Source organism: Elephas maximus, chromosome 1 (assembly GCF_024166365.1).
Source record: "Elephas maximus indicus isolate mEleMax1 chromosome 1, mEleMax1 primary haplotype, whole genome shotgun sequence".
In the NCBI taxonomy this organism is placed as follows: domain Eukaryota; kingdom Metazoa; phylum Chordata; class Mammalia; order Proboscidea; family Elephantidae; genus Elephas; species Elephas maximus.
In genome coordinates, this window is record NC_064819.1 from 213,689,796 (window position 1) to 213,715,442 (window position 25,647).

Below are 25,647 nucleotides of genomic sequence, written 5' to 3' on the forward strand. Positions count from 1 at the left end.
CGTTAGCTCAGTGACTTATTCTCATATGAATACAGTTTGAAGCAAAACAGCTCCCTTCCTTCCTTTAATAGAAAATAATAATTATGTCCCTTAAAGATGAATGTTTTTATTTCTATTTACTTATATTTTGTATCCAGAAACTTATTTTTTATTCTTCTTAGATTGCAGGTTTTATTTTATAATAAAAGCTAATGGAAAGAGAGAATTTACTTTAAAAAATCAGTTGCAGTCAAATCAACTGCAACTCATGATGACACTATATATCAGAGTACGACTGTGCTCCAATGATGGATTTTTCAAAGTAGATCACCAGGCCTTTCTTCCGAGGTGCCCCTGGGTAGACTCGAACCTCCAACCTTTCTGTTCACAGCCGAGCATGATAACTACTCAGGGACTCCTAGAATATACTTAAGGAAAAGTCATATCATTATGTTCTTTCCGCAAGGATTTATTGAAACCCTATTAAATTCCCTATACTGTGTAGGGAAGTCAGCATATGATGGTCAGTAAGGTTTGCTCTTTCTCCCTAAAGTGCTTACAATGTATCAAAGCCACCTTCCTTGGTGACAACTATAGTAAAATGTAGTAACTGCCACAGTATAGATATGTAGTGGGAGCACAAATGCAAAAGAGGATTAATTCTTTTTGTGATAGAGCGGACGATATGGAATAGTGTAATCAGAATAGGCGAGCTTATTCTAAATTAACCTTGGAATAATAATGGATTAACCCTAAAGTTTCTTTCTCAAAGTCTGTTGAAGTAAGTTGACTCTCTAGAACCACTTCCTTCCAAGTGGTGACCCAGGAATCCAGGCTGTTTCCATCTTGTGGCTCCATCATGTCAACATATGACTTCAGGTCACTGTGACAGGGGAAGAGAAAGAATAGAGAGCCCACACCAGCTTTTAAATGCATTGGCCTAGAAGTGATTAAGGAGCCTGGTGGCACAACAGTTAAGCACTCAGTTATTAATCAAAAGGTTGGCAGTTCAGGTTTACCCAGTGGCTCCACAAGAAAAAGATCTGGTGATCTGCTTCCATAAAGATTACAGCCAAGAAAACCCTGTGAGGCAGCTCTCCTCTGTCACATGGGGTTGCTATGAGTTGGAATCAAATCCACAGCACCCAACAACAACAGTCACAAAGGCTCCACCTAACCGTGAAAGTGCCGAGAAATATGGGGAATCACATGGCTGCCATGAGCCTATACCACAGAGAAAGCCTCAAATAGCTGGGGATTCTGGTCAGAGAAAAGAGAATGAGTAAAGGCCTAGAAGATTGAAGAAGCCTTTTGGTGGAACAATGACAGCGGCCAGTCCAGAGTCAAAACCAAACCAAACACATTGCTGTCAAGTTGATTCCAACTCATAGCGACCCTATAGACAGAGTAGAACGGCCCCACAGGGTTTCCAAGAAGCAGCTGGTGGATTCAAACTACGAACCTTTTGGTTAGCAGTCGAATGCTTAACCACTGCACCACCAGGGCTTCTTGTGCCACCAGACCTCTAGTCCTGAGTGTGAGGATGACCTAGCTGTGACATCTGCCACTCCATTGATTGCCAGGGTTGGTTCAGCTGATCTGGCTGGGTAAGTGGGTATCCCCTTCCTCCCTCACCACTCCATGTGTGTCCCTCCTGAAGCTATGTGCTCGGTCGAAGAGGACGACCTTCCCCAATAGAGGAGAGGACCATTCTTCAGTCAAGGGTATACAAGTAGCTACACTCCCCCGCTAGAACCTCCAGACAAGCTCTCAAAGTCTGGAGTAGTATGAGATTAATCTAGAAAAGTAGTTTGAATATGATAGTAAGGGCCTTTGAAGGCAATGCTAAGAAAACTGGACTTTGTTCTGAAGTTAGTGGGAAGGTTTTAGAGAAGGAAACCAAATGATCAGAATTGTGTTTTTAGAGCAATATCCTGACTGTGGAGGATGCCCATATGTATCTACTGCATTCTACTGAGATCAAAATAATTTCTGAGAAGCTTGTAAATAACATTAAAATCCTTTTTTTTTTTTTAATATCAGAGTGCTCCTAACACAAGAGTTTTATTGTCTATACTTGCTTCTTAAACCTCTATCAGTTTCCATGATCCTTAAGAAAATATTTCAGTGATTTATATTTTAAGGAATACTTGATTAAATTTCCGCTTTCTCTTTCCTTCTACCTCTACCATGTCTTCCATTGCTCTTCTTCCATCTATTCTTTAACTCACCTCCCAAAACACTTTCAAAATAGTTTCAAGGAGAGTAGACCATAGAAATACAATAAAGGTGGCACAAATAACATCTCAAACAGACTGTTTCTCCATGTCATTGGCTTGGGATTACTGTCATTCCTGCCCCTCTACCTATGTGAGGCCCTCAATACTCACAGGACTTTCTCAGTACTCATATGCTTTAAAAATCATATGCTTTAGGTGAGCATAAAAACTAATCTAATGTTTGTCATTTTAAATTTGAATGTAGAGGCCATTCAACCCTCAGTCCCTGGAATCTCACCAAGGGCTAATGGGGTAGATGAGAGAAGGTCTGCTTCCTTCTCTTAGGCATAGCCACAAGACCTAGAGTTACCCTTCCCAGATGCCAGTTCTTCCACTGACTTCCCTCATCCTCATGTCTTCCCCGATGCCCCATAGGCAATAAAGCATCATGACTAAAAGCGTGGGCTCAGAAGTCAAACTACCTAAGTCTAAGCCCAAATCCACCACCTTCCAGTGAGGTAACCTTGAGCAACTTTCTTAACTTCACTGTGCCTCAGTTTCCCTTCTAAGGCCCTCCATGATTTGACTTGTGCCTGTCTCACCCATCTAAACTTAACTCAATGCTTTTTCGTGTCCGACAATAGTAACACTCCCCTCAGTGGGCTATGCTTTGCCAATAAATAATATTTCTTCTTCGCAGCCTGGTGAATGAACCCCTCCCTTTAAACTTTTCTTCTGCTCAGTGAAACCCTAAACCAAAAAAAAAAAAAAAAAACCTGTTGCTGTCAAGTCAGTTCCAACTCGTGGCAACCCCACGTATTACAGAGTAGAGCTGTTCCACAGGATTTTCTTGGCTATAATCTTTATGGGAAACAGATCACCGGGCCCTTCTTCCACAGCAAACCTCTAGTCACGCTTAAACAACCCACCTCAAATATTTCCTCCTATGTGGAGTCTTCCCTTGACCTACCAAACAGAGCAGATGACTCCCGCCTCTGTACCATCAAAGGTCTGTGATGTTGCTATCAGCTACTGAGGAGTCAGCCCCCGACTCATGGCTACCCCATGCACAATGGAATTAAATGCTACCTGGTCCTGCCCCATGTCCATGATCTACTGTGGTTCAGACCATTGTGATCCATAGGGTTTTCACTGGCTGATTCTTAGAAGTAGATCACCAGGCTTTTCTTCCTTATCCGTCTTAGTCTGGAAGCTCTGCTGAAACTTGTTCAGCATCATAGCAACACACAAGCCTCTACTGACAAATGGTGGTGGCTGCGCTTAAGGTGCATTGACTAGGGATTGAACCCGGGTCTCCCACGTGGAAGGCAAGAATTCTACCACCGACCACCACTGCCCTCTCATATGTCTGTACTTCTGCATAAAAAAAAACAAAACAAAAAAACCCCAGTGCCGTCAAGTCGATTCTCTGCATAGAACTCATCATATGGTAAACTTTGATTGTCTGAGGGGCAGTCATTAGAGGTGCTATTCTGTGAGAACTACAAAGGCTAATTATGTAATGTTTAGGGAAGAAGTGGATATCAGATCATTTAAAAACTGATGTTATGTTTGAAGGTACAACATGGGTCATCTCCAGCATCACTCACATTCACAATAAGAATTCCTTAATTGGTGGGCCACAGGCAGCTGTGCTAAAAAGGAGAGAAAGAATGCTTCCCGAGCAGAGCTTCCTAATAGTGCCAGGGACCCTCAGCTCCTCCTGGATACCTTTGCTAGGAAGACACAGCAGGAGAGACTAACTGCCCTCAAATCATATTAGAAACACTTTTTAAATGGAAAAATCATAGCCCAGTAAAACTATGTCACCTTCCTAGTGTAATTGTTTCTATGACACATACTTGGGTCTTCATAGCAAAGATATGCATGTCTTTGTTTAATGCGTGGCAGTATTTTGCTTATTTGGCCTAATTATTAAAACCATACCCTAAGAGTTGCTGGGGCTAATGTTAGAACTGGACGAGTCCCAGATTGAGTACTTAGCTGGTAACGAGCTTTGGAAGTGCCTGGAACATACTGACGCTCAAAAAACGTTGGTTCCATCCAAATCTAAGTTTTTGATCCTAGGTCACGTTTGCAAACCTCCTTCTGAATATGAAGTTACTCCTGGGTAAGGGCCTCTCAGACTGACTTGACAGCCAGCCAAAAAAAAAAACCAAACCCGTTGCCGTCAATTCTGACTCATAGCGACCCTACAGGACAGAGTGGAACTGCCCCATAGAGTTTCCAAGGAGTACCTGATGACTTTGAACTGCTGACCTTTTAGTTAGCAGATGTCGTTCTTAACCATTATGCCACCAGGGTTTCCTGACAGCCAGCAGGAACCCAAAAAAGATCAAAAAAGCTCTGGAAGAGCACAACAAGATTCTATGTTCTATTGTTCAGGCATCATCAATCTAAAACCAGCACCTCAAACCATGACTAGAGAAAGTTCACTTCTGGAGAAAAGGAAACTCTAGTGGCGAATTAGACTGGCAGTTTTCTGTCACTGAAACCACTAACATAATGAGGAAGGATGGCAGATTTTGAGCCAGCCGATTAGTAAAATTAGTAACGGTGGTTTCTGGTTGCAGGCTAGAACAGTTGGTTGGGCTTTCGGAGTTAAGAATTTAGGTTTTCTAGAGCCTGCAGCAGCTTTGTTTCCATGTTCCTGGGAAGTCACTGCCATCTCCCCAGAAGAGGAGAAACACTTCACCCACTAACTGAATACAGTTGCCCCAACTGAGGAATTGAGGCTCCACCTCGATTGCACACAGGCCCCCACCCAATGCTGCATTTGCCTGTATTCAGCGGACCTTTGACTTATTTGGGGAGCCCCCAAGCTCTGCTAAATGTTAGGATCAGTTCCTGTGCTGTGATTGGTCCAGTCTTTCTGACGTCACCATTTCTATCATTTTAGATCCTGTTGTGTTAATGCAATAGGTTTTTTTACTGGGAATTCCTTCTAGCTTTATTTCAGAATATGCATTTCTCTTTTTTAACCCTTTTTTATTCCATGGGCAATTGAGGAGGAAAAAGCAGAAACAAAATGTTGAAGTTACAATCTGTATTTACAACTTCCTGCGTCCTAGAACAGTTTTTCAAATTGCTTTGATTTGTGATATATAGATTATAGATAATCTGTTCCAGTATATCCCTATGTATAGGTTATGTAGCTCTAATAGTATACAGAATAATTTATGTGGCACAGGGACCTGGCATTAAATAATATTGACTCACTTAGTGAAAAAGGAATTCCCTCTCAATTATCTTTAAATTCTTCAGGTTTGGTTTAGGAGAATCTCTAGTTTGGCTAGTATGTCTTCAATACCACTCTAATACTTACTCAAATAATATATTTTTACTCTATTGGTATAAACCTGATTATAACTTAAAAGTCTAAAAGTTAATTTTTTTCTTCTTATATTAAATGAAATTAAAAATTTGCATGAGTCCCTTAAAGTATCTCTTGGGCCCTATCTACACCCGTGCCCACTGTGCCTAATGGATAGTTTGGCACTGTTATGGGATATGGCAAAACCTTTAACATGAGTTCTTCATGACTGAATCTTGAGAAGCACTAATTTAATCCAACCCCCTCATATTATGAAGAATATATATTACTACGTATCAGAAATGTGTTTACGAGCCTTATAGTGAGAGACACACTCAGAATGAGATCCCAGATGCCAGTTACCTACTCTTTCCACATTCCCACCCTGCTGTCCTCCTTGGAGCCTCTTCTCCAATCTACTTCAAGGTCTTCACATCATGATTCAATCATGGGTCCTTCTGCAGCTCCCACCCTTTCTCAGTTTCCTGAGCAGTGCTCTGTTCAGAGGTGACACCATCTGGTTGATGCACTCTGGGGCACACCATTGCCATGGAGTGTGGCCAGTTTATGGAAATAATCAAACTGCACCTCCCCAGAGCCATCAGAGGGAACCTATTCAAACTCATGATGGGCCCCATTAAGAAAAACATGAAGGATGCAACAGCCCAAGATTGGTTTAGACTACCCTTATTGGACTCAATATTCCAAATACAGTTTCTTCATTAAAATTAGCAGTAGTGGAAAATAGAGCCTGGATAGAATCTTAGGTCAGTATTTTCTAGGGCAGAGTTTATATAATAGATGGAGGATATTCTTCTTTGACTGTCAATCCTTCACCTAAACCAAAAACCAAACCTGTTGCCGTCGAGCCGATTCTGACTCATAGCAACCCTATAGGACAGAGTAGAATGGCCCCATAGGGTTTCCAAGGAGCAGCTGATGGATTTGAACTGACCTTTCAGTTAACAGCTAGCTGCAGCTCTTAACCATTGCACCACCACCTACTTAGTGCTTAAAAACAACTCAAATCTGATGTAATCCAGCTACTGGGGAATTGTTCTATTGACAAATACTACACAAAAGAGTCCAGGTATAATTCTGAGAGAGCCCCCTCCAGTGACCAGACTTTGTCTCTTTCTTTGTTTATCCAAAGTGGAGCTGCACCTGGCTTTAAAAAAAAAAAAAACCCTGCAAGTTAAAAGGTACTTAGGTTTGAGGACATAGAAATAGATCATTGCTAGTTAGCTACCACCATCTTTAACCGGCATCAGTCACCGCAGAAAGGCTCTGATTTTGCTCTAGGTGATTTTATTGTTTGTTATTGTTCAGAATGATAATATGCCACACAAAAGAACACATTCAGCAAAAATAGTTTTATACAGTGAAGACCTTTTGCTTATGTTGAGGCTCAACCAAAAAATAGCTCTAGTTTGTTGAGAGGCAATATGAGTGATCTTCAGTCATACCCTCCCACAGGCTTATTGATTCAAAGATTATTGAACTTCAAAATTTTTTAAATATATAATTTTAATGTAGGAATAAGAACATAGGATTTGGAGGCAGAAGGAACTGGTTTTGAACCCTAGCTCCAGACTTACTAGCTCTGTAATCTTGGGCAAGATAATTAACCTTTCTGAGCTTTTGCTGCCTCATCTGCAAAATGGAGTTAATAATACCCACTTTTGGAGTCTATGGCGGTACAAAGGGTTAGGGTGCTCAGCCTTCTAATGGAAAGATTGGAGGTTTGAGTCCACCCAGAGGCATCTCCAAAGAAAGGCCTGGTGATCTACTTCCAAAAAATCAGCCATTGAAAACCCTATGGTACACAGTTCTACCCTAACACACATGGGGTCACCATGAGCTGGAATTGACTGACAGCAACTGTCTTGATTTCTTTCGTAGGATGTAGTTCTAAAGATTAAATTATTTCAACCAATATTTATTGAGCACTTCCTATGGGCCAGGCTCTTTTCTCAGTACTATGGATAACACTGTTGACCTTCTTAGTGCCAGGATGGGTTTACCCTGTCAGAAATGGAGTTGAATATTTGCATCTTGATTCTTAAATCATTGAAGCCTGGAAGTGGATTGGAACTGGCTTTTAACCCTGAAGTGATCTCACACCTGTAGTTTTAAAATAATAAATCCTTTACCTGCCGCAGATTTTGAGTTACAACTGAGCTGCTAAAGATTACTTAAGATTCAGCAGAACTATTCATACTTTTTTTTTTTTTTTACCATTTTTTAGTTCATAAAACTTTAGTTATCTGTAGGGCACGATTTATATTTTCAAAAAATATTTTATTTTGTGATTATATATCTATATATGTATATATATACACATTTTTTTTTTTTTAGAAGCAAGGATGGCAAGACTACATCTCACATACTTTGGACATGTTATTAGGAGGGATCAGTCCCTGGAAAAGGACATCATGCTTGATGAAGTAGAGGGTCTGGGAAAAAGAGGAAGACCCTCAATAAGATGGCTTGACAGAGTGGCTACAACAATGGGCTCAAGCATAGCAACGATCCTGAGGATGGCGCAAGACCAGGCAGTTTTTCATTCTGTTGTGCGTAGGGTCACTATGAGTCAGAACTGAATTGATGGCACCTAACAGCAATATATATATATATATTAACAGCAATGTATATATACATATGTTTGTTCATATATGCTGTTTATGTTTACATTATAAATTTTTAGGGGGTATAGACATTATTGGAAACCCTGGTGGCATAGTGGTTAAGTGCTATGGCTGCTAACCAAAAGGTCGGCAGTTCAAATCCACCAGGCACTCCTTGGAAACTCTACGGGGCACTTCTACTCTGTCCTATAGGGTCGCTATGAGTCAGAATTGACTCGATGGCAGTGGGTGGGTATAGACATTATTTGAAGTCCCTGGATGGTGCAAAGAGTTAACATGCTCAGCTGCGAACTAAAAGGTTAGAGGTTTGATTCTGCCCAGAGGAACCTCAGAAGAAAGGACTGGCAATCTACTTCCAAAAAATTGGCTGTTGAAAACTCCGTGAAGTACAGTTCTATTCTGACTTACAAGAGGGCACCATGAATCAAAGTCTACTCAATGGCAACTGGCAGTTTAGACATTCTTTAGTCCCTTAAAAGAAAATCTCCTGAGATTTGCCCCTGGCCAAACTTGCACATGCACAGCTAACCACAAAAAGGTCTTTTGTCAGTGATTATGTCACCAGTGGAACAAGTGGCTCCTTTCCAGTCATGATAATGTTATTGATGAAGTGATCTAGAAAGATACACCTTTTTCAAATAGATTTCTACCTGGCATCATCAAAGTGCATTCTAGCCCTTCTAGATATAACATCTGACAATCAGCAAATTAGCTAATGGCCTAGATAACTAAGAATATTCAGGCTGGTTATTTGAACTGATATAAATTTATAGAAAAACAGATGATTTTCTCCTCAGTTTGGAGCAATGAAGAGGTAGAGTTTAGATTTTTTTTTAGGATTAATGAGTCAAAAATAATATCATCATCATTCTGTGGTCTCCACAGGCCATCAGAGCCAGCATTATCTTCAGTGCAGGGATTCTTCTTCTGCATTAAAAAAAAAAAAAAAATTTTTTTAGGTTAGCCTTATTGCTACTACATATTTGAATTTTATTGAATGCTTCAGTGTAAAACATTCGTTGACATCTTAGATTGTTGGTGAAATATTAAGCCAATGTCATCTGACCTGACTAGATTATAATGAAAAACCAGTAGATTAGATCCTTAAAATATATACTGTCTCTGTATTAGCGTCCGTGTACATTTTGCTTGGTTCCCTTCAGAGATAATTATACTGTTTTAAAACAATAATAGGGAAGAAGAAGTAGAAAGCTACCGAACTGCAGAGTCACCCACGTGACATTTTTGGAATGCCGTACTCAAAGTACAAATGTGTTGGCAATCAAAACAGTTATCTATAATAGAACATTTAAAGCAAAGAATTTCCACCATCTTAATATTTCTTACAAAATCACATCTTCTTCTTTTTTTTTTTTTGATGAATATAAACAGTAAGTTGATTCAAAGATGTTCACCTGGATATCCCCAGCATGTCTTTTGCTTGCCAAGGACTACTTGCCACCTGGTCCCATTTCACTAAAATACTTATTGCTGTTGGTGTTAGGTGCTGTCGAGCCAGTTCTAATTCATGGTGACCCTATGTGCAACAGAACAAAACACTGCCCCGTCCTCCGCCATCCTCACAATCGTTGCCATGTTTGAGACCATTATTGCAGTCACTGTATCAATCCATCTCATTGAAGATTTTCTTCTTTTTTCACCGACCCTCTATTTTACCAAGCTTGATGTCCTTTTCCAGATACTGGTCCCTCTGGATACCATGTCCGAAGTACATAAGACAAAGTCTCTCCATATTCCCTTCTAAGAATCATTTTGTCTGTACTTTTTCCAAGACATATTTGCTCATTCTTCTGGCAATCCATGACATACTCAATATTCTTTGCCAACACCGTACTGCAAAGGTATCCATTCTTCTCCAGCTTTTGTTAAAACTGAACTGATAAGCAACATCACAATAAAGGGAGATAAGATTGAAGTTCTCAAGGACCTCATTTTACTTGGATCCACAGTCAACACCCATGGAAGCAGCAGTCAAGAAATCAAAAGGCATATTGCATTGGACATATCTGCTGCAAAAAAACCTCTTTAAAGTCTTGAAAAGCAAAGATGTCACCTTGAAGACTAAAGTCCGCCTGACTCAAGCCATGCTGTTTGGATCACCTCATATGCATCTGAAAACTTGACAGTGAATAAGGAAGACCAAAGAAGAATTGACACCTTTGATTTGTGGCATTGGACTGCCAAAAGAACAAACAAATCTGACTTGAAAGAAGTACGACCAGAATGATCCTTAGAAGCAAGGATGGCAAGACTATATCTCACATACTTTGGACATGTTATCAGGAGGGATCATTCCCTGGAGAAAGACATCATGCTTGGCAAAGTAGAAGGTCGACAGAAAAGAGGAAGACCCTCAACAAGATGGATTGACACAGTAACTTCAACAATGGGCTTAAGCATAGCAATGATTGTGAGAATGATGCAGGACTGGGCAGTGTTTCCTTCTGTTGTACATGGGGTCGCTATAAATCAGAACCTACTCAATGGGACCTAACAACAACGTTATATATCAAGAACCTGAAAACCTTTGTAGACTTTGACTCTAACAAAATATCCCCATGCATCTGTCATTTTGTCTCAACCGTGGGGACTTGCTTGTTGCTGTGATGCTGGAAGCTATGCCCCCAGTATTCAAATACCACAAGGGTCACCCATGGTGGACAGGATTCAGCTGAGCTTCCAGACTAAGACTAGGAAGAAGGAACCAGGGATGTACTTCTGAAAAGAATTAGCCAGTGAAAACTTTATGAATAGCAGCAGAACATTGTCTGATATAGTGCTGAAAGATGAGCCCCTCAAGTTGGAAGGCACTCAAAAGATGACTGTGGAAGAGCTGCCTCCTCAAAGTAGAGTTGACCTAAATGACGTGAATGGAGCAAAGCTTTCGGGACCTTCATTTGCTCATGTGGCATGACTCAAAATGAGAAGAAACAGCTGCAAATGTCCACTAATAATCAGAACATGGAGTGTATGAAGTATGAACCTAGGAAAATCAGAAATCATCAAAAATGAAATGGAACACATAAACATAGACATCCTAGGCATTAGTGAGCTGAAATGGACTGGTATTGGCCATTTTGAATCAGACAATCATATGGCCTACCATTCTGGGAATGACAGATTGAAGAGGAACAGTGTTGCATTCATCATCAAAAAGAATATTTCAAGATCTATCCTAAAGTACAACACTGTCAGTGATAAAATAATATCCATACTCCTACAAGGAAGCCCAGTTAATATGACTATTATTCTAATTTACACACCAACCACTAAGGCCATGGATGAAGAAATTAAAGATTTTTACCAACTTCTGCAGTCTGAAATTGATAGAATATGCAATCAGGGTGCATTGATAGTTACTGGTGATTGGAATGTGAAAGTTGGAAACAGAGAAGAATGATTGGTAGTTGGAAAATATGGCCTTGGTGATAGAAACAATGCTGGAGATTGCATGATAGAATTTTGCAAGACCAACGACTTCTTCTTTGCAAATACTGTTTTTCACCAGCATCAACAGCAACTGTACCTGTGGACCTTGCCAGATGGAATACATAGGAATTAAATCTACTACATCTGTGGAAAGGGACGATGGAAACGCTCAAGATCATCATTCAGAACAAGGCCAGGGGCTGACTGTGGAACAGACCATCAGTTGCTCCTATGCAAGTTCAAGATGAAACTGAAGAAAATTAGAACAAGCCCACAAGAGCCAAAGTATGACATTGAGCATATCCCACCTGAATTTAGAGACCATCTCAAGAATAGATTTGACACGTTGAACACTAAAGACTGAAGATCAGATGAGTTGTGGAATGACATCGAGAACATCATACATGAAGAAAACAAGAGGTCATTAAAAAGACAGGAAAGAAAGAAAAGACCAAAATGGATGTCAGAAGAGACTCTGAAACTTGCTCTTCAAAGTCGAATAGCTATAGTAAAAAGAAGAAATGATGATGTAAAGCAACTGAACAGAAGATTTCAAAGGGTGGCTCCAGAAGAAAAAGTATTATAATGACATGCGCAAAGACCTGGAGATGGAAAACCAAAAGGGAAGAACGTGCTCAGCATTTCTCAACCTGAAAGAACTGAAGAAAAATTTCAAGCCTCAAGTAGCAATATCGAAGGATTCTACAGGGAGACTGTTAAAGAAGCATCAAAAGAAGATGGAAGAATACACAGTCGCTATACCAAAAAGAATTGGTTGACGTTCAACCATTTCAGGAGGTAGCATATGATCAGGAACCTATGGTGGTGAAGGGAGAAGACCAAGCTGCACCGAAGACATTGGCAAAAAACAAACCTCCAGGAATTGACAGAATACCAATTGAGTTGTTTCAGCAAATGGATGCAACCCTGGAAGTACTTACTCATCTATGCCAAGAAATTTGGAAGACAGCTACCTGGCCAACGGACTGGAAGAGATCCCTATTTATGCCTATTCCCAAGAAAGGTGATCTGACCGAATGCAAGAATTATTGAACAATATCGTTAATATCACACACAAGTAAAATTTTGCTGAAGATCATTACAAAGTGGCTGCAGGAGTATATTGACAGGGAACTACCAGAAATTAAAGGTGGATCCAGAAGAGGATGTGGAACAGGAATATTATTGCTGATGTCAGATGGATCCTGCCTGAAAGCAAAGAATACCAGAAAGATGTTTACCTGTGTTTTATTGACTATGCAAAGGCATTTGACTGTGTGAATCATGACAAATTATGGATAACATTAAAAAGAATGGGAATGCCAGAACACTTAATCGTGCTCATGAGGAACCTGTACATACATAGATCAAGACGCATGGTTTAAAATCAGGAAGGGTGTGCATCAGGGCTATATCTTCTTACCATACCTATTCAATCTGTATTCTTAGCAAATAATCTGAGAACCTGGATTATATGAAGAAGAACGGGGCATCAGGTTTGGAGGAGGACTCATTAACAACTGCGATATGCAGATGACACAGCCTTGCTTGCTGAAAGAGGACTTGAAGCACTTACTGATTGACATCAAAGACCACAGTCTTCAGTATGAATTACATCTCAACATAAAGAAAACAAAAATTCTCACAACTGGACCAATAAGCAACATCACAGTAAGTGGAGAAAAGATTGAAGTTGTCAAGAAATCAAAAGACGCGTTGCATTGGGCAAATCTGCAAGTAACCTCTTTAAAGTGTTGAAAAGCAAAGATGTCACCTTGAAGACTAAGGTGTGCCTGACCCAAGGCATGGTGTTTTCGTTCGCCTCATATGCATGGGAAAGGGGACCATGAAAAAGGAAGACCGAAGAAGAATTGACACCTTTGAATTGTGGTATTGGAGAAGAAGGTTGAATATATCATGGACTACCAAAAGAACGAACAAATCTGTCTTGGAAGAAGTACAAACAGAATGCCCCTTAGAAGCAGGGATGACAAGACTACATCTCACATGCTTTGGACATGTTAATAGGAGGGATCAGTCCCTGGAGAAGGACAACATGCTTGGTAAAGTAGAGGGCCAATGTAAAAGAGCAAGACCCTCAACATGATGGATTGACACAGTGGCTGCAACAATGGGCTGAAGCATAACAATGATTGTGATGATGGACCAGGCAGCGTTTCATTCTGTTGTGTATAGCGTCACTGTGAGTCAGAGCCAACTTGATGGCATCTAACTACTACTATAAAAAACAATTTAACATTTAGACATTCACACAATGACTTATGCAGAAGAAATTCATCATGACATTTTTAATAAATGAAAATTTGAAAACATCACTACTTAATATCCATGAAGAGGAACTGGTTAGATAAATTGTAGTGCATTGATAAAATGAAGTTTTGGGCAGCTGTGGTCAGGGTTGATATTCTATGTGGATTTCTAAAATAGCACGCCAAAAATTCTCATTCTACAATGTTTTGATAAAAATCCAAAACAGAGTTACATGCACAGTATGATCTCAACTAGGTATAAATAATACAAACAGGAAGGAAAAAATAGAAAGACATATACCACAATGTTAACAGTGGTCACTTTCTATTTTTTCTTATTTTCCAAATATTTTTCTATATTATTCAAATTTCCTATAACGAACATAAATGAAAACCAAATAAAATTTCAAAAATTAAGATCCAGAGGAAAAATGCCAATGGAGCAATTTATCCAATACATGCTTTCATGTTGATTCTGCCTCATTGGTGAGCTTTCTGCTGTGGTGCTTTTCCTAGGAATTTACACTGTTAATTCTCCTAGTGAAGAAGAAAACAGCACTGAGGGGCGATGATAAAAATCTGTGTCACCTGGTCTCTGTTCTGTTTCAGCACACGACGGTTTTGCCCTTTATATTAATCGAGATGAGGACATCGCACCATCAGTATCCCAGCAGGAGCAGCGGCCTCGCCGCCATATGTACCTTCTCTGTTGGCTATATATTATGGTAAGGACTCTGCCTGCTGGGCTTTCATAGTGTATTAGATTTTGACTGCTAAATTTGGGCACATATTTCATTATGGATATAATCACTAACAGATTCACACTGCGTGCCTCATTTGGTCCAAGACCTGGGCTTTGTCTCGTTTCCCCAGATGCTTATATTTTTAGAAAGTATATGCCAAACCTCACACAACAGGAATTTGTTGAACAATCCCATGTAAGCAGTGGTTCTTCCAAGGCTACATTCAACCCTCCTTCAAGCTAAATGTTTTTCTTGGACACGCTTTGTATTGCTTAAGGGCTGTTTTGCTTGGGCTTGTTGTTGTCGTTGCTTCTCTTCAGGGTGGGGAAGTTGTTGAAAACAAAATAAGGACAGGAAAATGACCTCTTACAGGGGTGACTTTAAACTTTATATGAAACAAGTGAAGATGTACATTTTCCTGAATTGGTTCCAAACCGGTTCCAGAATTAGCTATTGCACACAGAATATATTTAACTGGGTTTTTGTTTTGGGGGGTTAGTTTTTTGTTTGTTTTAATGTTGCAGTAAGTAAATCACAAGAAATCTACATTTGGTCCACTGGGCGCTATTAAGTTCCATGTGTGAGGTGCCAAGCTTATCTGATAAGAATTTTTGCCTGATGAGCTTACTTCACATTCATTTTAGTTTATACCATGTTTTAATTTTTTTAAAATTAGTCAATCTTAAGATAGAGAATTTCTTGATTTTCTCTATAATTCCAAGTCCTCTTGGATACATTAACACATACAGAAGAGGTCCCTTCTGCCAGCATCTCTGCCTCTTGATACTGTTTGTCCTGAGTTCTGGGTCACCGTATCCCCTTTAAGCCTGAAGGACTGGATAATGCCCCAGAACTGTACTTAATCCCAGCCAAAATCCAAGTGCGCTTTGGGAGGCCTAGTCTCCGTAGAATGTTTTGCTGCAGTCATCCCAGAAATATAAAATAAAGGTCAGTACAGCACTTCACATACTTTGCATAAACGATCACACAATGGCCTAGATCTGAGCAGAGAGAAAATTTGCTGCTAGGAGTCACACCCTGTGGCTAGATCTAAGGGAACACCCAGACTATGGACCCCAGAACAAACATGTGTTAAGGTGCACCCATCTGCCACTTCATTAACTAGTCAATGAATGGTTTTCTTAGTCACTTTCTAGGTTTTTTTCCATCTGGAACCATAAGTGTTGAATTTCGCTGATACAAAAAGTGCAAAAGATCAGAGCTTAAGGTGAAATGTGGCTATTGTCATATAAGTCTTTATAAAAATGAATTTCTGTGATTTATACCAATGAACTTGATATCGAAATAGCTGTTATCTTTCAGAAGAGTCACATAGGCTACACAGTGATCCCAGGGATGCTGCAATATTTAGAATATATCTGGAACTGCCTATAGCATTAGTTTAAAAATCAACCCCTCATCACCACCACTTATCCCCTACCCCCCACCGGAAAAATAGTCTCATTACTTTGCACTCATATTTGTTTACCTGTGGGAAGGAAAGTTCTTTACCCTGGGAACTCTGGGTATATTTCTACAAATTCATTTATATGCCATTAAATTATCTGCACCACATAGAGCCCCAGAGGTTTCAGGAATTATATGCTTTCTGGTGGACTTTCTTCCACTATGGGTACAATCAGACTACGTTCCAAAGAAACACATGGGAAATACCACATATTCTTCACTACAGACCCCCAAGTTCCCTCATTAACATGAAGCTTACTCACACTCTTCATGCCAAGTGAGTCTTGCCAGGTCTGCATACTCCCTCGGCAAACCAGTACTTGTTTGGACATGTATTTGCATTAACCAGTGAATTCTCTCAGATTTGCTCTGAGAAAGCTTTCAAAGTCGACTTTTTCCTTTGGTGTTCTGCCCTAGGCATTCACAGCGCTGCCAAGAGTTAAACAGTGCCCCTCACATTGTGTCACATTATATAAATCCAAGGATTTTCATTGTTATCAAAAAAGGTACTGGCTTTTGCTTCCTGTCCAGACTACCTCAGGGCCTACATACCAGTGACAGCAGTGAAAGGCTCAGGATATGAAATCTTTTGATAACATACTAACTAGTGTTGTCACTGGACATTCCAGACCTCATTCCAGAATTTAAAAAAGCATGCCTCTTATCGCTTGTTCATTATAAAATAAATAAGCAGATCTCCCTTATAATGCTGGGTATGGTGGAGCTGAATCTATACCTCAGGGGCTCCTGGCCAGGATGTCTGTATGCATAGCTCTCGCTCTTGCTTGCTTTCCAGTCTCACAGGTATCCTTCTCTGTCTGAATCTGTTCTGTTCCTAGATCTGGATAAGGAGACTTGAGAAAGCACTGTCAAAGATGAAAATCTCGAACTCTGTCAGGAATGAAAGAAAAGGAGTTTTATTGAAGAATAATACAGCCCTAGCTAGGCAGCCCTAAGTAAAAATACAAAGCACTCCATTGTTCAATCTGAGTGAGGGGTCTATACGCATAGAGAACAAAGGAAAGGCAGAGGGTTAATGAATGATGGTAGGTAAGATCAGCTTCAGCATGAAGTCCTTTGAAATGTAAAGGTTGGCCACTTGGCTAGGAAAGAGTGAGCTACTACTGTACCTGCGTGAGTGGTGCTAGCCAGTTTCAGTTCGGTTACACAAGATTTGCAGTCATGAACACATTTTTCCCAGGAACAGATTGTTTACATCTTGACCCATTCTTCCCATGAATAAATGGCTTACATCCTGATTTTTTTTCTTCCTGGGAATGCATGTTGGCTTTGTCATTCTTACATCTGACACAAGTGCCTCCAGTTTGAAACTTTTCCATTAACAGCACTTTCCTCACAGGATGGAGCCCAGTGAGCTCCCACCCTCAGCCAGCTCCATTTCCCAACCTCCACCTCAGCTAATGGTTCCAGTCCTCCCCCAGTCTAGTATCTGAGGCCACCCTAGACTCCATCCATACCCACTTCTGCTCCCCACCCGCACTTCTCTCTCCACTTTCCCAGGTGTCTGGGGCACAAATATTCTCCTGTCCATTTGTGGTTCTTCATTCCTTTCCTGCATATACCCCCCGCCACACACAAACACATACCTTCACCCCCATACATACTTCCTTGCACCTTATTTGTGGGATTTCCCCTAATAAATGAAAGGGTTCATATTATCTCACTCAGGATACAACGCAGAGGTCCTCTAATGCAAGAGTAATTATCCGGAATCGTAATGACTACTATTTCTTGAGGGTTTCTTTTAAGCTCCATGCTTAATGGGCTCAACTGCTAACCAAAAGGTTGGCAGTTTGAGGCCACCAACAGTCACCTTGGAAGAAAGGCCTAACACTGTACTTCTGAAAAATCAGCCATTGAACACCCTCTGGAGCACAGTTCTACTCTAATACACCTGGGGTCACCATGAGTTGGAATTGACTCAACGGCCACTGGACGTTGTTACAGAGTGCTTTACAAATGCCTCACTTCATTCTCAAAACAACCTTTTAAGAAAGGCATTATCTTGCCTATTTTATGGATAAGAAAACTAAAGACTAGAAAGATTATATGACTTGCCCAAGAAAATGCCACTAGGTGGTTGCCAGAACAATACTGCAAGCCCACAAGTGAGGCTGAAGAGTCCATACTATTAACCATGCCCTCCACTACCTATTACTATGTGAAGAGTACTCTGTGGCTAAACATATTCAGCAAGTTTTTGTTTTTGTTTGCTTTCATTTTCATGAGGAAACATATCAGAAGCAGCCAAGCCAAGTGGTTAAATCCACTTCCTAGGTTTGAATTCTGGCTTCTCCACTTAACCTTTCTGGGCTTTAGCTTACTGAAATGTAAAATAGGAACAACATTAGTACTTACCATTCAGGGTGCTTGTGAAGACTCAGTATGTAGAGCCCATAGACAATGCCTGGCACATAGGAAATAGTTGGTATGTTTGCTATTACCAGTTGTTAACAAAGAAATAGAGTTTCTGTAAAATGAAGGGTTTTAGTCAGATTCAAAGATCTGCAAATAGGGAGGCACCAAAATGAAAGTTCACAATGGTGTTCAGAAGAGGGAGCATAAGCACATGCCCTTTATACAGGCATTCCTCGGACATATTGGGGGTTTGGTTCGAGACCACCACTATAAAGCAGATATCGTCACACGAATTTTTTGGTTTCCTAGTACATATGAAAGTTCTGTTTACACCATACTATAGTCCATTAAGTGTGCAATATAATTATGTCTAAGAAAAAACAATGTACATACCTTAATCAAAAATTACTTTATTGCCAAAAAATGCTATCCATCATCTGAGCCTTCAGAGAGTCATAATCTTTTTGCTGGTGGAGGATCTTGCCTCAGTGTTGATGGCTGCTGACTGCTCAGGGTGGTGGTTGCTGAAGATTGGGGCAGCTGTGGCAATTTCTTAAAATAAGACAACAATGAAGTTTGCCACACCTATTAACTCTTCCACTGTGGTCTTTTCTTTCTTTCCTGCCTTTTGAATGACCTCTTGCTTTCCTCATGTATGATGTCCTTGATGTCATTCCACAACTCGTCTGGTCTTCAGTCATTAGTTTTCAACGCGTCAAATCTATTCTTGAGATGGTCTCTAAATTCAGGGGGGATATACTCAAGGTCGTATTTTGGCCTTCATGGACATGCTCTGATTTTCTCCAGTTTCAGCTTGAACTTCCGTATGAGCAGTTGATGGTCTATTCCACAGTTGGCCCCTGACCTTGTTCTGACTGATGATATTGAACTTATCCAGCGTCTCTTTCCACAGATGTAGTCAATGTGATTCCTGTGTGTTCCATCTGGCGAGGTGCATGTGTATAATCACCGTTTATGTTGTTGAAAAATGGTATTTGTGATGAAGAAGTCGTTGGTCTTACAAAATTCTATCATTCGATCTCTGGTATTGTCTGTATCACCAAGGCCATATTTTCCAAATACCAATCCCTTTTTCTTTGTTTCCAACCTTTGCATTCTAATCTTCAGTAGCTATCAATGCATCCTGGTTGCATATTCGATCAGTTTCAGACTGCAGAAGCTGATAAAAATCTTCAAGTTCTTCATGTTTGGGCTTAGTGGTTGGTGCATAAATTTGAATAATAGTCATATTAACCAGTCTTCCTTTTAGACGTATGGATATTATCCTATCACTGACAGCATTGTACTTCAGGATAGATCTTGAAATGTTCTTCTTGATGATGAATGCAACACCATTCCTCTTCAAGTTGTCATTCCCGGCATGCTAGAGACGATACGATTCTCTGATTCAAAATAGCCAATACCAGTCCATTTCAGCTCACTAATGCCTAGGATATTGATGTTTATACATTACATTTCATTTTTGATGATATCCAATTTTCCTAGATTCACACTTTGTACACTTCCAGGTTCCCATTATTAATGGATGTTTGCAGCTATCTCTTCTTATTTTGAGTCGTGCCACATCAGCAAATGAAGGTCCCAAAAGCTTTACTCCATCCACGTCATTCAGGTTGACTCCACTTTGAGGAAGCAGCTCTTCCCCAGTCGTCCTTTGAGTGCCTTCCAACCTGGGGGGCTCCTCTTCTGGCACTACATCAGACAGTGTTCTGCTGCTATTCATAAGGGTTTCACTGGCTAATTCTTTTTAGAGGTAGACTGCCGGGTCCTTCCTAGTCTGTCTTAGTCTGGAAGCTCAGCTGAAACCTGTCCTCCATAGGTGACCGTGCTGTTATCTGAATACTGGTGGCATAGCTTGCAGCGTCACAGCAACATGACAGACACGTGCAGGCTTGAACACTAATGACTGAAGACGAGACGAGTTGTGGAATGACATCAAAGACATCATACATGAACAAAGCAAGAGGTCATTGAAAAGAAAGAAAAGACCAAGAGGGATGTCAGAGGAGACTCCTAAACTTGCACTCGAACATCGAGCAGCTAAAGCAAAAGGAAGAAATAATGAAGGAAAAGAACTGAACAGATTTCAAAGGGCAGCTCGAGAAGAGAAAATAAAGTATTATAATGACATGTGCAAAGAGATGGATATAGAAAACCAAAGGGAAGAACATGCTTGGCATTTCTTAAGCTGAAAGAACTGAAGAAAAAATTCAAGCCTCCAGTTGCAATAGAGAAGGATTCTATGGGGAAAATATTAAACAACCCAGGAAGCATCAAAAGAGATGGAAGGAATACACAGAGTCATTATACCAAAAAGAATTAATGACGTTCAGCCATTTCAGGAGGTAGCATATGATCAGGAACCAATTGTACTGAAGAAAGAAGTCCAAGCTGCTCTGAAAGCATTGGCAAAAAACAAGGCTCTAGGAATTGTCAGAACATCAACTGAGATGTTTCAACAAATGGATGCAGTGCTGCAAGTGCTCACTCGACTATGCCAAGAAATATGGAAGACAGCTTCCTGGCCAACTGACTGGAAAAGGTCCATACTTATGCCTATTCCCAAGAAAGGTGATCCAACCAAATGTGGAAATTATCGAACAATATCAATATCACACACAAGCAAAACTTTTCTAAAGACCATTCAAAATGGCTGCAGCAGTGTATGGACAGGGAACTGCCAGAAATTCAGGGCAGATTCAGAAGAGGATGTGGAACCAGGGATATCATTGCTCATGACAGGTGGGTCCTGTATGAAAGCAGAGAATACCAGAAGGATGTTTACCTGTGTTTTATTGACTATGCAAAGGCATTCAACTGTGTGGATCATGAGAAATCACGGATAACGTTGCAAAGAGTGAAAATTCCAGAACACTTAACTGTGTTCATGAGGAACCTGTACATAGATCAAGAGGCAGTTGTTCAGACAGACCAAGAGGATACTGAGTGGTTTAAAGTCAGGAAAGGTGTGCGTCAGGATTGTATCCTTCTACCATACCTGTTCAATCTGTATGCTGAACAAATAATCCGAGAAGCTGGACTATATGAAGAAGAACGGGGCACCAGGATTGGAGGAAGACTCAGTAACAACCTGCTTGCTGAAAGTGAAGAGGACTTGAAGCACTTACTGATGAAGACCAAAGACCACAGCCTTCAGTATGGATTACACTTCAGCATAAAACAAAAATTCTCACAACTGGACCAATAAGCAACATCATGATAAACAGAGAAAAGATTGAAGTTGTCAAGGATTTCATTTTACTTGGATCCACAATCAACAGCCATGGAAGCAGCAGTCAACAAATCAAAAGATGCATTGCACTGGGCAAATCTGCTGCAAAGGAACTCTTCAAAGCATTGAAAAGCAAATATGTCACCTTGAAGACTAAGGTGCGCCTGACCCAAGCCATGGTATTTTCATTCGCATCCTGTGCATATGAAAGCTGGACAATGAATATGGAAGACCAAAGAAGAATTGATGCCTTTAAATTGTGATGTTGGCAAAGAATATTAAATATACCATGGAGTGCCAAAAGAATGAACAAATCTGTCTTGGAAGAAGTACAACCAGAATCTTCTTAGAAGCGAGGATAGTGAGACTGCATCTTACATACTTTGGACGTGTTATCAGGAGGGATCAGTCCCTGGAGAAGGACATCATGTTTGGTAAAGCACAGGGTCAGTGGAAAAGAGGAAGACCCTCAACGAGGTGGAATGACACAGTGGCTGCAACAATGGGCTCAAGGATAACGATCATAAGGATGGTGCAGGACCAGGCAGTATTTCATTCTGTCGTGCATAGGGTCACTATGAGTTGAAACTGACTCTAAAAACAACAACACTGACTCTTCCTTTCATGAAAGGTTTCTCTGTAGCATGTAATGCTGTTTGATAGCATTTTAACCATAGTAGATCTTTCAGAATTGGAGTGGGTCCTCTCAAACCCTGCCACTGTTTTATCAACTACGTTTATGTAATATTCTAAATCCTTTGTTGGCATTTCAGTGATACTCGCAGCATCTTCACCAGGAATAGATTGCTTCTCAAGAAACCACTTTCTTTGCTCATTCATAAGAAGCAACTCCTCATCCATTAAAGTTTTATCATGAGATTATACCAATTTAGTCACATCTTCAGGCTCCACTTCTAGTTCTCTTGCTATTTCCACTACATATTACTTCTTTCACTGAAGTCTTAAGCCCCTAAAAGTCATCCATGAGGGTTAGAATCAACTTCTTTCAAACTCCTGCTAATGTTGGTATTTTGACCTCCTCCCATGAATCATGAATGTTCTTAATGGCATCTAGAATGGTGAACCCTTTCCAGAAGGTTTTCAATTTATTTTGCCCAGATCCATCAGAGAAATCACTATCTATGGCAGCTATAGCCTTATGAAATGTATTTCTTAAATAATAAGACTTGAAAGTCAAAAGTACTCCTTGATCCATGGGCTATAGAATGGATGTTATGTTAGCAGACATGAAAACAACATCAACCTCCTTGTACAGCTCCATCAGAGGTCTTGGGTGACCAGGTGCATTGTCAATGAGAAGTAATATTTTGAAAGGGATCTTTTTTTCTGATCCCTTAAATATTCAGTAAACCATGTTGTAAACAGATGTGCTGTCATCCAGGCTTTGTGTTTCCATTTATAGAGCCCAGGGGGAGTAGATTTAGCATAATTCTTACAGGCTGTAGGATTTTTGGAATGGCAGATTAGCATTGGCTTCAACTTAAAGTCATCAGCTGCATTAGACCCTAACAGGAGAGGAAGCCTATCCTTTGAAATTTTGAAGCCAGGCATTGACTTCTCCTCTCTAGCTATGAAAGTCCCACGTGGTATCTTCTTACAATATACAGCTATTTCGTCCACGTTGAAAATCTGTTGTTTAATGTAGCCAGCTTCATCAATTATCTTAGCTAGATCTTCTGGATAACTTGCTGCAGCTTCTACATCAGCGCTCGCATTTCTCCTTGCACTTTTATGTTATAGAGACGGCTTCATCCTTAAACCTCATGAACCAATCTCAAACTTTTCTTCTGCAGCTTCCTTACCTCCTCTCTCAGCCTTCACAGAATTGAAAAGAGCTAAGGCCTTGCTCAAAAATTAGGCTTTGGCTTAAGAGAATGTTGTGGCTGGTTTGATCTTCTATCCAGACCACTAAAACTTTCTCCAAATCAGCAATAAGGCTGTTTTGCTTTCTTATCATTCATGTGTTCATTGGAATAGCACTTTCAATTTCCTTCAAGAACTTTTTCTTTGCATTCACAGTTTGGCTCACCGTTTGGCGCAAGAGGCCTAGCTTTTGTCCTATCTTGGCTTTCGGCATGCCTTCCTCACTAAGCTTAATCCTGTCTAGCTTTTGATTTAAAATGAGAGATGTGAGACTCTTCTTTTCACTTGAACACTTAGAAGCCATTGTAGGGTTATTGGTTGGCCTAATTTCAGTATTGTCATGTTTCAGGAAATAGGGAGGCCCAAGGAGAGGGAGAGAGAAGGGGAAACAGCCAGCCGGTGGAGCAGCCAGAATTCACACAACATTTATGGATTAAGTTCACTGTCTTACATGGGCGCAGTTCGTGGTACCCGAAAACAATTACAATGGTAACATCAAAGATCACGGATCACAGATCACCATAACAGATAAAATAATAATGAAAAAGTGTGAAATTGCCAAAATGTGATGCAGGACATGAAGTGAGCACATGCTGTTGGAAAAATGACCTCAAGAGGCTTGCCCGATGCAGGGTTGCCACCAACCTCCAATCTGTAAAAAACACAGTATCTTTGAAGTACAATAAAATGAAGTATGCATGTACTCAGTTTTGCAGAAGTCTGTACAGCGTTGGGAAACAGTATGGGGGTACATATGATTGGTTGATATTCAACATGCTCTGTAAGACTTATTTACCGAGAATTTATATTGGCTTGAGTATTCGACTGAGTTTCCTGCGTTCTGGAGCTGGTTCCTGTTACAGTCTGGGTGGGCCACCTCAGAATGTGGTCATGGGTCCTAGGACAAAATGGAGTCCAATTCAGACCTGTGTCAACCATTCTAGTTGTCAAGTGCCTCAGTTTTAGAGTGCTCTTTCACACAGTTCTGAGAAGCTCTTCATCAAACAGTAGCAAGGATGTATTATGTTTTCTTATCAAAGGCTTTAGAATTTTAGTGAGGAAGCCATAAGTCCTTTCTCTCCCTTTTTCTCACTCACACTCACGTACTTTAAAAAACAAAAACAAGACTAAAGGATATGGAAAATATCATTTTTGTTTCTTGATTATTAAAGTATAAAAGAACTATGGAGAATTCTTCTTATAGTGTGGCTGGAGAAAGGAGACAGCTTTAAGATCCAGGGATCCTGTGACCTTCTAGTTGGTAAGTTATAGAAGAGGAGACATCCTCACTCTCTACCTGATGGGAGCCCTGGTCCAGGCCTCCTGGTGATAACTGTTCCCTGGCTATGTCCCCCCAGGCACCTCACATCCTGCAAACTGCCACTGCTCGCTGCTCTGCTTCTCAGTCTGCAGGACACAGAGAAGAGGTCACCCCTGTAGGAAATACATCCACAAAGGTTCAACAACACTTCTCCTTCCAGCCCCTGGCCTTTCCCCACCCCCTCCTCCCAGTGTAGATTTCTCATTCAATCAGAGTCCACATGAAATCTCAGCAGTACCTAATATATGCTGACCTCAAAAATAATCAAAGCCAAAAAAGATTAAAGCACATAGAGTTTCTTCCAGTAGTTAACCTGTGTGCCCACAGGGAAACTTCTTAGTTCTAAAAAAAAAAAAAGAACAGGAGGGCCAGTTACAATAGGGTCTTAAGGAGGAAAGGAGGAAATAGAGTAGAAAATTGGCCATTGGCTAATCTTAACATGATTGATTGAATCATGCCCCCTTTCTGAGATCAGGTTACTAGGTGGTCTCTGTGGCCTGGCCAGCCATATTCGTTTGCACAACAAAGGTATCTCAATTCCTTCTGGAGACTCCAAAGGTTTACAGTTACCTTCTCAGGAAACAAGAGGGAGAACTAGATTGCTTTCCATAAAATTAGATTCATTTCACAAGGTAAATTTTAAACGAATTCATGGTTAACAAATATGTTGTCACAAAGGGGTTTTGCAATTTTATGATCA

At 40.4% G+C, this 25,647-nt stretch overlaps 1 protein-coding gene across 4 annotated transcripts in view; it reads left to right on the forward strand.

The window, feature by feature from the left end:
• Positions 1 to 25,647, forward strand: part of AIG1 (androgen induced 1) — a 293,600-nt gene that overhangs the window by 227,380 nt on the left and 40,573 nt on the right. For 2 of the 4 annotated variants that reach the window (XM_049902506.1, XM_049902516.1), the window contains exon 4: positions 14,510 to 14,625. The exons of the other annotated variants lie outside the window; for them this stretch is intronic. In XM_049902506.1, coding sequence (XP_049758463.1) covers positions 14,510 to 14,625 — 116 coding nt within the window. The remainder of the gene's footprint in view (positions 1 to 14,509; positions 14,626 to 25,647) is intronic. 4 annotated transcript variants of the gene reach the window in all.